General features: G+C 45.3%; 1 protein-coding gene across 3 annotated transcripts in view; it reads left to right on the top strand.

Annotated features, from left to right (window-relative positions):
- Positions 1-7387: 7387 nt before the first annotated feature.
- The window catches only part of TMCC3 (transmembrane and coiled-coil domain family 3), a 70479-nt gene continuing 61141 nt past the window's right edge, over positions 7388-16725 (top strand). For 2 of the 3 annotated variants that reach the window (XM_028490451.1, XM_028490455.1), the window contains exons 1-2: positions 7486-7538; positions 12455-12591. In XM_028490451.1, the coding sequence (XP_028346252.1) occupies positions 12481-12591 (111 nt within the window). In that variant the 5' untranslated portion in view covers positions 7486-7538; positions 12455-12480. Of the gene's footprint in view, positions 7539-12454; positions 12592-16725 lie in introns of all 3 variants that reach the window. The other variant, XM_024127399.3, reaches the window with a different exon arrangement.

Here is a 16725-nt window from a genome sequence, read left to right as displayed (position 1 = left end):
TTATTTTCATTTTGGATGATCTGTCCATTGGTGAAAGTGGGGTGTTAAAGTCCCCTACTATGATTGTGTTACTGTCGATTTCCTCTTTTATGGCTGTTAGCATTTGCCTTATGTATTGAGGTGTTCCTGTGTTGGGTGCATAAATATTTACAATTGTTTTATCTTTTTCTTGGATTGATCCCTTCATCATCCAAGATCATCCATCATCCCTTCATCATTATGTAGTGTCCTTCTTTGACTCTTGTAATAGTCTTTATTTTAAAGTCTATTTTGTCTGATATGAGAATTGCTCCTGCAGCTTTCTTTTGATTTCCATTTGCATGGAATATCACTTTCAGTCTGTATGTTTCCCTAGGTCTGAAGTGGGTCTCTTGTAGACAGCATATATATGGGTCTTGTTTTTGTATCCATTCAGCCAGTCTGTGTCTTTTGGTTGGAGCATTTAATCCATTTACATTTAAGGTAATTATCGATATGTATGTTCCTATTACCATTTTCTTAATTGTTTTGGGTTTGTTTTTGTAGGTCTTTTCCTTCTCTTGTGTTTCCTACCTAGAGAAGTTCCTTTAGCATTTGTTGTAAACCTCGTTTGGTGGTGCTGAATTCTCTTAACTTTTGCTTGTCTGTAAAGCTTTTGATTATTCCATCCAATCTGAATGAGATCCTTGCTGGGTAGAGTAATCTTGATAGTATGTTTTTCCCTTTCATCACTTTAAATATGTCTTGCCACTCCCTTCTGGCTTGCAGAGTTTCTGCTGAAAGATTAGCTGTTAACCTTATGGGGATTCCCTTGTATGTTATTTGTTGCTTTTTCCTTGCTGCTTTTAAGATTTTTTTTTGGTATTTAATTTTTGATAGTTTGATTTTATGTGTCTCAGCGTGTTTCTCCTTGGATTTATCCTGTATGGGACTCTCTGTGCTTCCTGGACTTGACTGACTCTTTCCTTTCCCATTTTAGGCAAGTTTTCAACTATAATCTCTTAAAATATTTTTTCAGCCCCTTTCTTTTTCTCTTCTTCTTCTGGGACACCTATAATTCCAATGCTGGTGCGTTTAATGTTGTTCCAGAAGTCTCTGAGACTGTCCTCAATTCTTTTCATTCTTTTTCTTTGTTCTGCTCTGCAGTAGTTATTTCCACTCTTTTATCTTCCAGGTCACTTATCCGTTCTTCTGCCTCAGTTATTCTGCTATTGATTCTTTCTAGAGAATTTCTAATTTCATTTATTGTGTTGTTCATCATTGTTTGTTTGCTCTGTAGTTCTTCTAGGTCCTTGTTAAACGTTTCTTGTATTTTCTCCATTCTATTTCCAAGATTTTGGAATCATCTTTACTATCATTACTCTGAATTCTTTTTCAGGTAGACTGCCTATTTCCTCTTCATTTGTTTGGTCTGGTGGATTTTAACCTTGCTTCTTCATCTGCTGGGTATTTCTCTGTCTTCTCATTTTGCTTAACTTACTGTGTTTGGGGTCTCCTTTTTGCAGGCTGCAGGTTCATTGTTCCCATTGTTTTTGGTGTCTGCCCCCAGCGGGTAAGGTTGGTTCAGTGGGTTGTATAGGCTTCCTGGTAGAGGGGACTGGTGCCTGTGTTCTGGTGGATGAGGCCGGATCTTGTCTTTCTGATGGGCAGGACCACATACGGTGGTGTGTTTTGGGGTGTCTGTGACCTTATTATGATTTTAGGCAGGCTCTTTGCTAATGGGTGGGGTTGTGTTCCTGTCTTGTTAGTTGTTTGCTATGGGGTGTCCAGCACTGGAGCTTGCTGGTTGTTGAGTGGAGCTGGGTCTTAGCGTTGAGACAGAGGTCTCTGGGAGATCTCTCGCTGATTGATATTATATGGGGCAGGGAGATCTCTGGTGGTCCAGTGTCCTGAACTCAGCTCTCCCACCTCAGAGGGTCAGGCCTGACACCTGGCCAGAGCCCCAAGACCTTGTCAGCCATACGGCCAGGTATTTGGCGAGTTTCTTGCCTTTTGGGAAGTCTGAGGTCTTCTGCCAGCATTCAGTAGGTGTTCTGTAGGAGTTGTTCCACCTGTAGATGTATTTTTGATGTATTTGTGGGGAGGAAGGTGATCTCCATGTCTTACTCCTCCACCATCTTGAAGGTCCTTCTCTGGGAGATCTCTCGCTGATTGATATTATATGGGGCAGGGAGATCTCTGGTGGTCCAGTGTCCTGAACTCAGCTCTCCCACCTCAGAGGGTCAGGCCTGACACCTGGCCAGAGCCCCAAGACCTTGTCAGCCATACGGCCAGGTATTTGGCGAGTTTCTTGCCTTTTGGGAAGTCTGAGGTCTTCTGCCAGCATTCAGTAGGTGTTCTGTAGGAGTTGTTCCACCTGTAGATGTATTTTTGATGTATTTGTGGGGAGGAAGGTGATCTCCATGTCTTACTCCTCCACCATCTTGAAGGTCCTCTCTGAGCCTCAGGGCCCTGGGCCACCTGCGGCCCGTTCCCGGCTCCTGCCCACCCAACCCTGCACTGCTGGCAGCATTGTGGCCACTGAAGCCCAGGCACCTGGACAGATGCCTGCCGAGCCTGGCCTCTCCGGGTCTGAGATTGTCTGCAAGCTGGTCTCCAGGCCCCCGGCCATCCTCAGCCCGCTTCCCACCATGGTGGCTGCGGCCAAGGTCCCAGAAACGCCCTACCTCTTTTATGAAGCCTTTTCTCATCATTCCAAACTTTAAACTTTTACAGCTCAAAAGACCTGTTCCAATTCTTTCGTGCTTAGCATGTGCTGCCTTATTGTGCCACTTACACTTTGGAAGTAAATTCTTATTTCACACCCTAGATTTTGTACTTTTGTCTTCCTTATTGTTCTGACTGCATTCACTACTTTAAAAATTGTGATTTTTTTAAAAAATTACTTTTTTCAGAGAGGCTTTTGGAGGTTATTATCAGAGGCACAGACAATTTCTTACATTGAAGAAGAATTTAAGTGTTCTGTCTGTCTCTGTCTCTCTCTCTCTCTATGGGTCTGACAAAATCCTGGGCATTGCCTCCAAAAGAAGGTGCATGGTCTCTTTTCCCCGTGGGCCCTAATTCTAAATAGGAGAGCCAAATGGTAATCAGCACTGCTTGTTTTCTTTCTTTTCTGGGGAGCTTGTTCTTGTGCTATTTAATTTGGGCTTTTTTTTTTTTTTTTTTGGTACGCGAGCCTCTCACTGTTGTGGCCTCTCCCGTTGCGGAGCACAGGCTCCGGACGCGCAGGCTCAGCGGCCATGGCTCACGGGCCCAGCCGCTCTGCGGCACGTGGGATCCTCCCAGACCGGGGCACGAACCCGTGTCCCCTGCATCGGCAGGCAGACTCTCAACCACTGCGCCACCAGGGAAGCCCTTAATTTGGGCTTTTAAAAACATTATTTTGTATGAGTGCCCAGTAGAGCAGCTTTTGGGCAACTAGCTTATAAAATAGATCTAAATGATCTAAAAAAGAACATCCTCTGTTAATTAAAATTGAAGTGAGACTAATAAAATTTTAATTCATCCTTTTTATGGAGGGTCAGCATTTCCAGAATGGACTTCTCAGCCATACCAAGACAGTAATAGAAATGGAAAGTAGGTGACTGTTGTCACACCAACCAATGCCCAACTTTGATTGTCAGGGACCTTACTTAGGTCTGCCCTCTCTAACAGACACAGTTACACACACACATGTACACACATACACTTGAGCAATATAATTTCTATAGTCCTAAGTACCTGGAATAAATGAGGTATCAGGCAAATGGGGGAGGGGAACCCAGAGATAGGCTCTTATAGATCTCAGAATGGATCTTTATAAGATTAAATTGACATAAAGACTTAATAATAACAGACTGTCTTGTCTTTGTATCAAAATTTATACCTGTAAAAGTGCTATTACATTTGTGTATTTGAGATGATACCACCACTGGTGACTTAAATCCAGGATTAAGAATACCATCATTGCATGTGTCCTTTGAGTCTTTGTTGTATTTAAAATTTTAAATTATTATGAAATATTGTGTATGTGTGTAGGAATGAATACATAGCCAGTATACCAATAGTATTTCATTAGGGAATTCCCTGGTGGTCCAGTGGTTAAGACCACACACTTCCAATGCAGGGGGCCCAGGTTCCATCCCTGGTCGGGGAACTAAGACCCCACATGCTGCGCAGTGTGGCCGAAAAATAAAAAATAAATTAAAAAAATAAAATAATATTTAAAAAAATAGCCATTCATTAAATATGGTATTATTTATAATCTTGTATTCTTCTCCTACTGTATCCTTCTTTATCCCCCCACCAGAAGTAAATACTGTCCTGAAATTTGTGTATATGATGCTCTTATGTTTCTTAATAGTTTATATATCTTTGGTCTCCTAAAAAATGTCATTTATTCTTCTTATTTTAACTTTATCTGAGTAGAATCTCACAACAGGTAATTTTATGTGGCTTGCTTTTTTTGTTTCTCAGTATTGTTGGTGAAATTCATCCATATTGATTTTCTTAGCTCAAGTTTTGTTTGTGGCTTAGCTTTTCACTTTATTATTATTTCTTTTCATAAGCAGAAGTTTTAAAACTTTAATGTTGTTGAATCTTTATGGTTTATGCTTTTTTGTGAACTGCTTTTTATGACTTGAGATCATAATGATATTCTTCCATTTTCTTCTGGCAGTTTTAAAAATTGTGTTTTCTCCTTTAGGTCTTTAATCTATCTGGCATTGATTTTTTGCGTATGCCTTGAGGTAGGGATCAATTTTTTTTTTTCCCCAAGTGAAAACGCAGAGCACATCACTCCATTCCTTTGCTTAAAAATTTCCAAATCTTCCCATTTTCCTCAGAATTCAACTCAGAGTTCTTAAAATGGCCTAAATGGCCCTATGTGATCTAGTCCTTTGAAACGTCTCTGATTTCACGTACTGTTGTTCCAGGGAACACGAGCCTCCTTGCTCTTTCTTGAACACTCCCAAATGTTCCTGCTTCAGGGCCTTTGTACTTGCTGTTCCTTCTTTCTGCAGTGTTCAGATACCTACATGGCTGGCTGTCTTTTTCCCAAGTCTCTGCTCAGATGTCACCTTATCATGGAGGCCTTCCCTGGCCACCCTAGCTAAAATCACACACACGCACTCACATTTCATATCTCTCTTCTCTGCTTTGGAGTAACTTACCTGAAAAACTCCCTGGGCCTGGTGCAGTTGTATCATATTCGGTGGGGGGTGGGGGGAGTATTTTAAAGTGTTGATTTAGTTTTCTGAACGGTTTTAGGACTGTATGGGCTTTTCTATTTCTTCTTAAGTTAGTTTTAATAAGTTTATCCTGTTTATTTAAAAATATATTTTTTATTTTACTCTTTGAATGGTTAATATATGCACACAGTTCAAGCATTCAAGTTTGAAAAACATATACAGTGAGAAATAAATCCCCAACCCTCCTTTTTAGCTACCTAGTTCCTCTCTCCTTCCGTCAGTTTCTTGTCTATTTCCCTAGTTTCATGTTAATCCTCCCAGAAATATGCTATGCATATTTAAGCATATACACATATTGTTCTAATATAAATGGTGGAATACCACATATATTACTCTGCACATTGCTTTTTTCACTTAACTGTATATGTTAGAGATATTTCTGTAGCTGTACGTAGAGAACTGCCATTCTATTACAGGTACCTAATACTCCACTGGATTCCTGTATCATAATTTATTGATACTTAGTCTCCTTCTGAAGGACATTGAGGTTGTTCTCAATTTTTGCCGTGGCCTTCTAACCAGTGTCCCTTACCCATCTTTAATCAGTGCTTCACACAGCTATCAGATATTTCCTCTTCTTAAATTTCCATCCTGATATTGTCATGTCCCCATTCAGAAACCTCCAGCAGCTGCCCAATACCCAAGAATAGGGCTGAACTTCTTAGCCTTGAAAGTAGAGCCCTACACCACATGGTGTCCACCTACTTTTTCCATCATGTCTTTCTGTTCCTGAAGAGACTCCTTAAACTGATGACTTGAGGTTTTCCAAATGTACCCTTGTTTTTATGCTCAGTATTTTTCTTCTGCCTGCACTTCCCTCCCTGCTCAACCCATTGAACGGGAGGAGCACATCCCTCCGTCCTTCTAAGCTGGTCACATGCACTGCACTTTCAATATTTCAACTCGGTCTCCCACTAGTACACCCTTCATAACCAGACCAGGTGTTATGAATGTCTCTTCTAGACGCCATATTTCTTGTGGGCAGGGACTCTTCCCTTGAAATAGGGAATACTAAAATGAAAAGAGGGCTTCCCTGGTGGTGCAGTGGTTGGGAGTCCGCCTGCTGATGCAGGGGACACAGGTTCGTGCCCCGGTCTGGGAGGATCCCACATGCCGCGGAGCGGCTGGGCCCGTGAGCCATGGCCGCTGAGCCTGCGCGTCTGGAGCCTGTGCTCCGCAACGGGAGAGGCCACAACAGTGAGAGGCTCGCGTACCAAAAAAAAAAAAGAAAAGATATGTCTTGACTTTTAAGTAGCTTCCAACATAAAGGTTAGCCAGACATGCAAAATTAAAATACACAACACCACGGATCGTTGTTTAGGGGGAAGTGTATTCTTTGCTCAGTGGAATCAGAAGAAGAAAAATATGAGCTTAAAAAAACCCCAGGGCTTCCCTGGTGGCGCAGTGGTTGAGAGTCCGCCTGCCGATGCAGGGGACACGGGTTTGTGCCCCGGTCCGGGAGGATCCCACATGCCGCAGAGCGGCTGGGCCCGTGAGCCATGGCCGCTGAGCCTGCGCGTCTGGAGCCTGTGCTCCGCAACAACCCCCCAAAACCAAAAAAACCAAGTCTGGTCCCTACTCCAGGGCCTGGCACATAGAAGATGTCCCGTAAGTGCATGTTGAATAAGAGTAACACGAAAGGAAGCATTTAAGGCAAGCCTCACAACATCTTGCCAAAAATCCATCTTTTATCATAAACATACAGATTAAGTCAACAAGTAGTGGAGACGTCGCTCATCTCTTGAGGAAAAAGGGCAGTATGGGAGGGGGTGGAATCAAGTTTCAGCAAGGGAGGGAGGCAGAACAGCAGCACCTGGAGAGCGGTCTCGTGCGGGCGGGGCGCGCAGGGGGAGGGGCGGAGAAGGGAAGGGGGAGGAGACTCTCGCGTCCCTGCCCCGCCTTCCCCCCCACCCCAAGGCGGCGGCGGCGGCGGCGGCGGCGGCGGCCCCGGCGGCGCAGGGCAGCCGCGCGGGTGTTGGTAGCATTTGCGGCAGACCGCGCCGCCCCCTGGCCGAGGCACCCCCCCCACACCCCGGCAAGCCCGAGCCCGAGCACGGCCTGCAGCTCGTGGCGCGGCGGCACGGGGCCCCGGGAAAGTTCCCGGCGCGAGCGCCGAGATGCCGGGCAGCGCCGCGCCGCCCCCTGGCCGAGGCACCCCCCCCCACACCCCGGCAAGCCCGAGCCCGAGCACGGCCTGCAGCTCGTGGCGCGGCGGCACGGGGCCCCGGGAAAGTTCCCGGCGCGAGCGCCGAGATGCCGGGCAGCGACACGGCGCTCACCGTGGACCGGACCTACTCCGACCCGGGCCGGCACCACCGCTGCAAGAGCCGGGTGAGAGGCGCGCGCGGAGTGGCGGTGGGGGCGCCCGGCCGAGGGGCGAGGCCGGGTGGGCTTGGGCTCCCGCGGGAACGACGTCGCCCTGCGCGTTTCGCCGCCTCCCTCCCTGTCTTCCCGGCGGCCCCGAGTCCGGGCTTCCCCGCTCAGTTCGAGCTGACGGGGTTGGGAAGTGGGGAGTGGGAGCCCGGCCCGCGGTTCCGAGACTCCAGGTTCCCCTCCCGGGCGGGGGCGGCGCAAAGCACCGCCTGCCGTCCTCCTCCGCTCGTCGATCCCAGCGCGCCCGGGTCTCCCCGACGGCCGGCGCTCCGCCGCCCTCTCTGCCAGGGAGGGCCCGCCGCGCTGTGCGGGACGCGAGGGGATCCCGCCATCCGCGGCACCGTGTTCGCGGAGAACGGCCTCCTTCCCTCTTTGTAAGCTCCGGTGCTGCCGCCGTGTCTCCGCAGCCGTCGGGGATTTCGGGCTCGGGGCTGATGGCCGGAGCCCGCGCGCTGCGCGGCCGGAGCGCGGAGGGGCGGCGGACCAGCTTCCCAGTTTCCCGCGGCCGCTCCTCCCGGCTCTGCCCCAGTGAAAAGTCATTCTGCGCGCTGCCGCTTCAGAGTTTTTAGCCGTGCGGAGCCGGCGCCCTCTCCATTGTTTGCAGGGTAATTTGCTGTTGCTGATTTTGGCTGTGGGCGAAAATAGCTTTTCAGAGTATGCAGCGGAGACGAGCCGTACTGTGCTTGAACGTAGAGGGAGGCCTCAGCCTGAGCGCTGGTCCCTCGGGGATACCTTTTCTCTCCTGAGGTGTTTAATCGTCCAGGCTCAACACTTCGCTCTCCCCTTGGCTGATTGAAGTGCCATTTAGAACAGCAGCAGCTCCTCCACCCTGGCGTTTGTTCGGCGGGGGATACCTGGAGGTGTTCTTTGCTCTAACCTCTCACTTGTCCGATCTCAGCCTTTGAGTGCCAGCCTCCTGCATCAAGTTCACGGAGGTAGGGTCGTGCTGTCATCGGTTAATCAATTTAACAGAATGATTTAAATTTTTTCGGACTAAATATGTTTAGTGGAATAATACCTCCTGCATCCAGTTCGCTCTCCCCTCCCCCCAAAGAATTCTCTTAATTTTTTGCACTTTCTTTAAAAGTTCCATAACAGTTTGTCATGAAAATAACTAGAAACTCCATTTGGAAGAAAACATTGATAAAAGATCTTTGGTTACCTAGTAAGAAGTTTTTGGAGGGATGGCTGCTGGTGAATACAGTGTTAAATGCGAAGAAAGTTGAAGATCTTTTTCTAATGCGTTTGTAATTGGTAGGGGTGGCCCATAATGTTGTAGCTGACAGAAGAAATTTCAGATTTGAAAAAAATGTGGAAGCTGGGTTTCTCTTGTCACAACTGTGATGATCTTCTCGTAAACAACAGGATTAGTAATCTTTGAGGGATGGATGGCTCACTGAGCCCATTTAAGCAATTTGGCAAAACTCACGGAACTTTCCAAAACTCACTCTTTTTACTACTGAGATGGAAAGTGGCAAAGCAGATGTGTAAGTCAGCTGAAGACTATCTCTCCTGTATCTACCATTGTTCCATTTCCACACCCATTTTTTTCTGTTAAAGGACCGCAACCTTATGTGAAGGGGGTTTCTTATTTTGTTTAAAATTCTACTGACAGTGTCAAACTACTACATTGTTTTGTTAGCATGGAGATATCTGGTTTTTATATAGACCACGTATTAAAACTGAGTTAGACGTTATATGTACTGATTATTCTAAATTAGCTTATTGGGCAAATGAAATCTGGTGAGGACTGGAAGAAATTGGATCAAAGAAGGCTAGCGCTTCAGTGGACAGTGATCACAAGTTCTGCAGCACTGATGATGCTGAGATCCCTGTTTAAACTTCTTGACTGTCTGCTTTTAGGGTGTTTTTTTTGTTTGTTTGTTTGTTTTGTGGTATGCGGGCCTCCCTCTGTTGTGGCCTCTCCCGTTGCGGACCACAGGCTCCGGACGCGCAGGCTCAGTGGCCATGGCTCACGGGCCCAGCCGCTCCGCGGCATGTGGGATCCTCCCAGACCGGGGCGCGGACCCGGTTTCCCTGCATCGGCAGGCGGACGCGCAACCACTGCGCCACCAGGGAAGCCCATGCTTTTAGGGTTTTTATTGTTGAGACAGTGGGGAATAGAAAGAATGAGCGGCATTTTTGAAAACTCCTAAGAGCCTTTCTCAAGTGGGGCTGATATAAGTTTGATCTGTCGTGAAGGCAGCAACAAGTCTGCTGTAATGAAGGAAAGGCAGCAGTAATTTTCCTGTGCAGAAGGTAGCCCATTAGATGATTGTAATTCCTGTTTTGTGGAACTCACTTAGATGTAGCTATAAAGATTTATTTTCTTTACACTCAGAATGTATATAATGCTGAGGGAAAACATCAGGTGGCACTAAGGTTTAATTTCTTGATGTCACCTTCTCGACTTAGCAATAAACCATCTAGTACAGGATTTAAAAATAACTTTTTTGTGGACTCATTTGGTAAATGAGCTCCCCTAAAAACACTATAATGAGAACTGGAGGTGCATGTGAAGAGCTGATTAACTTTCAGAGATATACAGATTCCTCCCAGACAGGGGCTAAGACTCTATGAGATCAAGTTCTTGGTTACGGAATGGTCATTTTTTGAGTTCAAAATTGATACTTTGTTGAGAAAACAGGGAACATACACGGCTCTCTTGATGAGCTTGTTTAAGCCTTTGAGACTGGAATAATAATGAGGCAGTGTACTATTTTAACAGTGTACAAGTCTATTTTTACAGCCAGGTGGATTAACCTAAATTTTTCCCCCCTCAGTGAAAATTTAATATAACTGATGAATTCTGTGATTGTCTCTAAGCTGACAAGTCAGGATCATTCACATTTTTAAACTTCATCTGGGTAAAACTCAGAAATGGTACATGTTAAAACTCAATGCACGTAATATCCCTCTGCTTTAAAATAAAGAGCATCTGTAATTAGAATCCTGCTTTTTTTTAATGCCCTAGATAGTTAAAGCCTATTATCTTTTTATTTGTTTATAATTTTAAAATATTTATTTATTTATTTCGCTGCGCTGGGTCTTAGTTGTTGCCGCACACGGGATCTTTAGTTGTGGCATGCGAACTCTTCGTTGCGGCATGTGGGATCTAGTTCCCTGACCAGGGATCAAACCCAGGCCCCCTGCATTGGGAGCATGGAGTCTTAGCCACTGGACTACCAGGGAAGTCCCCTATTATCTTTTTAAGAATATAGGCAGTCTGCTTTCTAGACAGCAGCTGGTTTTTATTAATCAATTATGTCTGAATCACATTTTTGTTAGTCCTAATTTTAAATGTCCTAAAATACCATCTTCAGCCACTTGGGTATAGTGGTGAACAGCTGTGGCTCTGGGAGCAGAAGACTTGGATTGTATTCTGGCTCTTCACACTTCCCAGCTGGGTGACTGCTGGGGCAGGGTCTCACCTTTCTGAGCCTCCAGTTCCGCATCTATAAAAGGTGATAATAATCCCTACTTTGGGGAGTGATTATGAGTCTTCAGTAAGAGAATTTGTAAAAGCAATCGTTGTGTATACTCAAGTATTAGCTGTTTTTCTCCATATATGTAAGGTGGATAATTTTCTTTTTCTTCCTCTGTTGATACCACTAATCAGAACTGCTAGTTGTCCTGAGTGCCCGCCTTCCCCCCATCTCTAGTCTGTCAGCCATGCCACTGGATCTTTGACATTTCTCTAGAATCGGTTCCTTCCATGTTCCCCAGTCATCCCACCTTAGTTTAGCCACTTAAGACCTCAGGAAGAGATAACTGGTACGTTAGCTTCCTCTGGTCTCTGATGTCATCAACTTCTATTCCATCTAGGCTGCAAGGACCAGACTGTTCTGTCTACAGAACCACTTTCATTCAGCTAGCCCGCAGAAGACAGATTCTGTGCTTGTAGTGATGCTTCCTAACCATGTCACCTTGGACCTTATCGTCATCCTAAGTCTTAGTTTCCTCTTCCACACCATAGAGGTGTTGTGAGTAATAAATGAGTAATGTCTAAAAATGTCAGGTCCACAGTGAGAGCTCAATAGATAGTGGCCAGTTTTTCTTATTACTATATAAGACATATTCATAAGCTTGGAAATGGAAAGACTCTAATTTTGTGAATAACATAGAGACTTTTCTGGCACTTTTAGCATTTGGTACCTCCCTCCATTGCACGTTCCTCATCAATTGATTGTTTACATGTTTATAAACTATAGACACTGGCACTCAGAGAGCAAGAAGTTTCAGCAAATATTTGTGAGCACCTTCTCTGTGCTAGCTGCAGGCATCAGGAATATAAGGGTGAATGAAACAGTCTGGCCCCTCTGGAAACTTAATATCTGGTGAGTGTATCTTATTTATACTTGTGGCCCCAGGAACTACCCTTCTCTTTTACAGGAGGAAGTGATGATAGTAAGTAGTCTCCAGCATCTGAAGTAAAACCTGTGTTGGGCATGGTTGCCACCTGTAGTACATCTTTATACATTCTGAGGTTTGGAAATTGATCCAGAATTGCGTGATGAGTAATGACCAGAGGCAGTCAGGAAGAAGAGGATGTCAGATCCCTTCTCAGCATGGAAGTGCTTGGGCAGTGGTGTAGTAAGTTGATGATCGCATGCTTACTCCCTGGGCAGGAACCAGAGTGAGTGGAAACTGACTTCTGTTGTAGGTGACACTGACCTGGTGAAGTGGTAAACTGAGTAAGTGGTGTGTGAGTACACTTTTAATCAGTGATTTGTTTTATTCTGAAGAGTTAATTAAAGGGACGGTGAATAGATGAGTGTCTGAGTCAGAATTTTCTTAAGTGCAACACGAATGATTGATGTGGTACATGTTTTTTGAGCGATGCTTTGCTGCAGTCTCACCGGTTCTCCCTTTAGGTTGGAGCGTGCTGCGATCCACCAGCATGCTTGCTTGTCACGTCCACTGTAGAACACCAAAACAGCTGCTACCAAGTTGGATCGCAGGACTTCTGTGCTTCAGATCCACCGCCTGGATGTCCAGGGCTGCTCTGAAGGTCAGAAATCAGCCTCATCTTTCTAGGTGGATATTGCCCAAGTCTTAACTTAGGAGAGGCTGTAGCTTTCAGCCCTGCTGTTTCTTAACTGTGTTTTCATGTTTTCAGCAGAGAGGAGGGTGGTGAGAGAGAAGAGAACCATGAATCACTGTACAGTGAATCAGAATGAGGACTTTACATTCCTCAGAAAAGGAACATCATAGTTGTGCATGATCTGTGCAGAATCCAGCTGCTTCCACCGACTTGGGGGAGGGGGATGCTACTTGAAGGAGAGTGTAGTGTGTGTGTTGATTATTCCTCTGTAAGAAGGCAAAAAGTACGTAAATGAAAACAAGGATGCAGCAATGGTGATAGTAGCCAACGTGTACCGATTCCTTACTATACACCAGGCACAATATTAAGCACTTCAAATGCACTACCTCCTTAATCCTCACAATATCCTATTTATAGTTCCATTTTACGGATGAGGAAGTTAAGGCCCAGATGGGTTAAGTAATTTGTCCAAGGCCCTGTGGCTATTCGGAAATGGTGGAACCAGGGTTTGATTGAACCCAGATCTAATAACAGAGCTGGCATTTTAACCACTTCCCAACCTTGTGCTTTTGAGCTGAGTATTGGAGAGCAGCTCAGTCTTATTTTATTTTATTTTTTTGTCTGCGTTGGGTCTTCATTGCTGCATGCGGGCTTTCTCTAGTGGTGGCGAGCTGGGGCTACTCTTCTCACTGCGGTGGCTTCTCTTGTTGCGGAGCATGGGCTCTAGGCGCGCGGGCTTCAGTAGTTGCAGCACGTGGGCTCAGCAGTTGGGGCACACGGGCCCTAGAGCGCAGGCTTAGTAGTTGTGGCACACAGGCTCAGTTGCTCCGCAGCATGTGGGATCTTCCTGGACCAGGGATCAGACCCGTGTCGCCTGCATTGGCAGGTGGACTCCTAACCACCGCGCCACCGGGGAAGTCCGAGCAGTTCAGTCCTAATGAACCTGCTGAGTGCTTGGGGATGGATTGCTCAGCTTCCATAGGGTGCCCAGCCAAAATTGCACGCTCGGGATTCTTAGGACACAGCACTTTGCCAGTGCTTTGCAGATAGTTGTATGTTCCCAGTAAGCATTTGGAGAATGCACGATTTATGAACTTTTTATAATGCCTAAGATGTAAGAATTTTGACAGTAGTTGGGGACATCTTCAAGGCTGTTAGGTAAGCTTATGATTTAAAGACATTGTCAAGGAATCTTCTACCTGGTCTTCGGTCTCTGGAGGATGAGCAGTTGAAGTACACAACGAGGGTCATTCCTCCTTGTGACAACTGAGTCACGTTCTGGTCTCACAGGATCTCCCTGTAGGACTTGAACTTCACTGAGCTGAAGGCATGCGCTTCTCATACTTAAGGCAGAGGGTTGGTAAGTTAGACTCAAAGGTTTCACCATGTTAGAACTGAAGGAGAATTCAGACATTAACTCCGGACCATTCCGCTTGCAGAAGTAGGAAAGTGACATCCAGCCAGACTGTAACCAGTGAAATTACGTTAACTAATACAGACTGATTAGGACTAACCATTATACCAGCTTCTCTCTTAGAAGAGAATTTCTTTAAAGAAAACTGCTTAAAGCATTTTAAAATACCAAGTTAATTGCTAAGTTACGTGTGATAAACATCTCAAAATTGAACTCGGGTGAAATGGGAATTTCTAACTATTTTCAGTAGAGAATTAATTGATGAACAGATTTTAAATTTTGTGATTTTTAGGTGAAGAAAGGTGAATTTGAATGATTTAGCGTTGGGCCATTATCCTTCTGAATTTATTTCCAGATTTTTGGTGGGGCTGGAGTGAAGAGGAGGGGTAACAATTCATATATCAAACTACTTAGCTGCACTGGATCTGCTGCCACTTTTAAAAAATTATCTTTTCTGAGGTCACTTTTATTGTCATTTTTTTTTTCAAAATAAAGTTTTGAGAAGTGAGTTCATCTTTGTCTGACCTTCTACCTGTTGGGTAAGGGTACTGGGAAAAAACATATACCACATGCAGAAGTCTTGGAATATATCATATATGGACTTCACTTAGAATTCAACCCCAGTCTTCTGTCACCTCTGAAGCTCTTCCGTTCCTGTGAGTCTCTTTTGAGAGCATCTTCCAGCACCAAGTGGCTTTGGTATATATAATTTCCATATAACCGAGCCCGTAAACACAAACCGAAAACATCATCTGGTTCTTAGCCGAAGAAATAGTCATGTGCTACAACCCCGGGGTTAGACAGGGATGGGGTCCATCGACCTTTTGAGAGATGGCACGTCCAGTGCCCATCCCCAGGGACATGCCTCCCTGAGTGAAAGTGTGTGTGGTTCCTGTCTTACATGCTGACCTGAGAGCCCGACCCCGGTGTGGCTTTACCCCGGAGTACCCAGATGTTCCACGGGCACCTCAAAGTCTGTGTGTCAGACTTAACTCGTTCTCTCAAATCCCCCCCAATTCCTGATGAATACTTTTCCCATACAGCCAGCCCCCAAACTGGATGCATGGGAAGCCCCCTCAATCAGCCCCCCCTCGTCCACCACATCCAGTGGTTTACTTCTTAAATTTTCTCAATCACCTTTTCCTTTTTATCCCCAACCTCACTTATGCAGTTTACTTCTAGATTTGAGGGCTGGAGTGAAGGGTTCAGAGTCTGGACTTGGGAGTCAAGCTGGAATGTCAGCTTCTCCACCTACCAGCTGTGCGAATGACTGTGCGCGAAGTGGCATTGGTAAACCCATCACAGCGTTTGTTGTTCTGACATTGAGTCATTCTTTGTCTACCGCAGAGTTCCCCAAACTTCACTCATTCCCACACCTCCTACAAACAGCTTCGGGCCACCTGTACCCTTATTTACTTAATGTTTCTAAGTCAATTCACTCCTTAAAATTTTATCTTTAAAGTCTCCACGTGACTACTCTAGCTGAATACTGTCTGGGCCTCTGAGGCCTGCAGCACCAGATGAAAAAGATTAGCAAACGAGGGACCTTTGTTAGGGAGCTGTTAGTGCAGAGCAAGACTTTCTTCTCCTGGACTGAAGCAGCTGTGTTGGATTGAGGACTGTTTCCAAGGGACTGACTCACTCCCGGTGATTCTGTGTGTTTAACGCTTTCATTTTTGTCCTCCTAAAACGATTCAGAATCATTGAGGAAAACACTGGTGTTAATGTATCTTCTCCCTTCCTTTATGAAACAGTTCTTTTAGACCATTGGCCTAGAAAATGCTTAGAAATATATTTTTTTCTTCTCATGGATTGTGAAGATTTGAATAATTGAATGTTTGGGGATGAACAAAAGTGCACCCTGTTGAGTTGAAGGCAGTCTTGTCTGGGTAGGGATACTTGGGAGAGGTTGGGAAAACAAGAGTTGTGTTCCAGGCTGTGTTTCTAGTCTGCCGATGACCTGCGAGAAACCAAGGCAAGGGAAGGCCTGAGGCTAAAGAACAGATCATCCAGAAGATACGGATTCTTTGGAAATTTCAGGCAAGGACAGAAAGTGGGTGGAGAAGAAATTTAAGCTCTGTGTTTTTCTGAAGTAAAGTTGAATCTAATTAAGCTGTATCTGTAGGCTTGTTGTAATGTAAGGAAACTAAAGGATTCCTTGAGCTGCAGCCTTTCTCAGAAAATTTGATGTAAGCACTTGTCCAAAAATAAAGTCTGCCCTTAGTGAAAGCTATGCTTCAACACCTCGGTATATTTACTCATGTGTGTGCAAGTGTGTGTTGGGACCGAAAGTCCCTCTTTTTCTGTCTTTGTAAAGATGTTGTCGTAATCCAGAAGGCTTGGAACTCGGCTTCAGTGGTGTACTATTTTAATCTCACTAATTGGAACAGGTGGCCTCGATTTGAGACTGAATCACTAGTTGGCATAGATTTTAATTTATCTGAAAATATGAGGCCCATTCAGTAAGAGCTGTTCAGGCTGTGCATTGGCATCAGGCAAAGTGCCCGAAAGCTTCAACCATTACAAGCACAGGAGACAGAGAGGAGGGTTCAAGAAATGTAGTCGAATAGTTTGCTGCTTTGACTCCATTCTTAAATATTGGGTGAAGAGCTATAAAGGAACGTGGTTAAGGAAAGCTTGTCTAGATGCTTGAGACGTCTACTTGTAAATATTTCTCCAAGTGAGGA

The sequence above is a fragment of the Physeter macrocephalus genome, chromosome 6 (assembly GCF_002837175.3).
Source record: "Physeter macrocephalus isolate SW-GA chromosome 6, ASM283717v5, whole genome shotgun sequence".
NCBI classification, from domain to species: domain Eukaryota; kingdom Metazoa; phylum Chordata; class Mammalia; order Artiodactyla; family Physeteridae; genus Physeter; species Physeter macrocephalus.
Note: the sequence above shows the minus strand (reverse complement) of the source record. Positions and strands in the feature narration are given on the sequence as shown.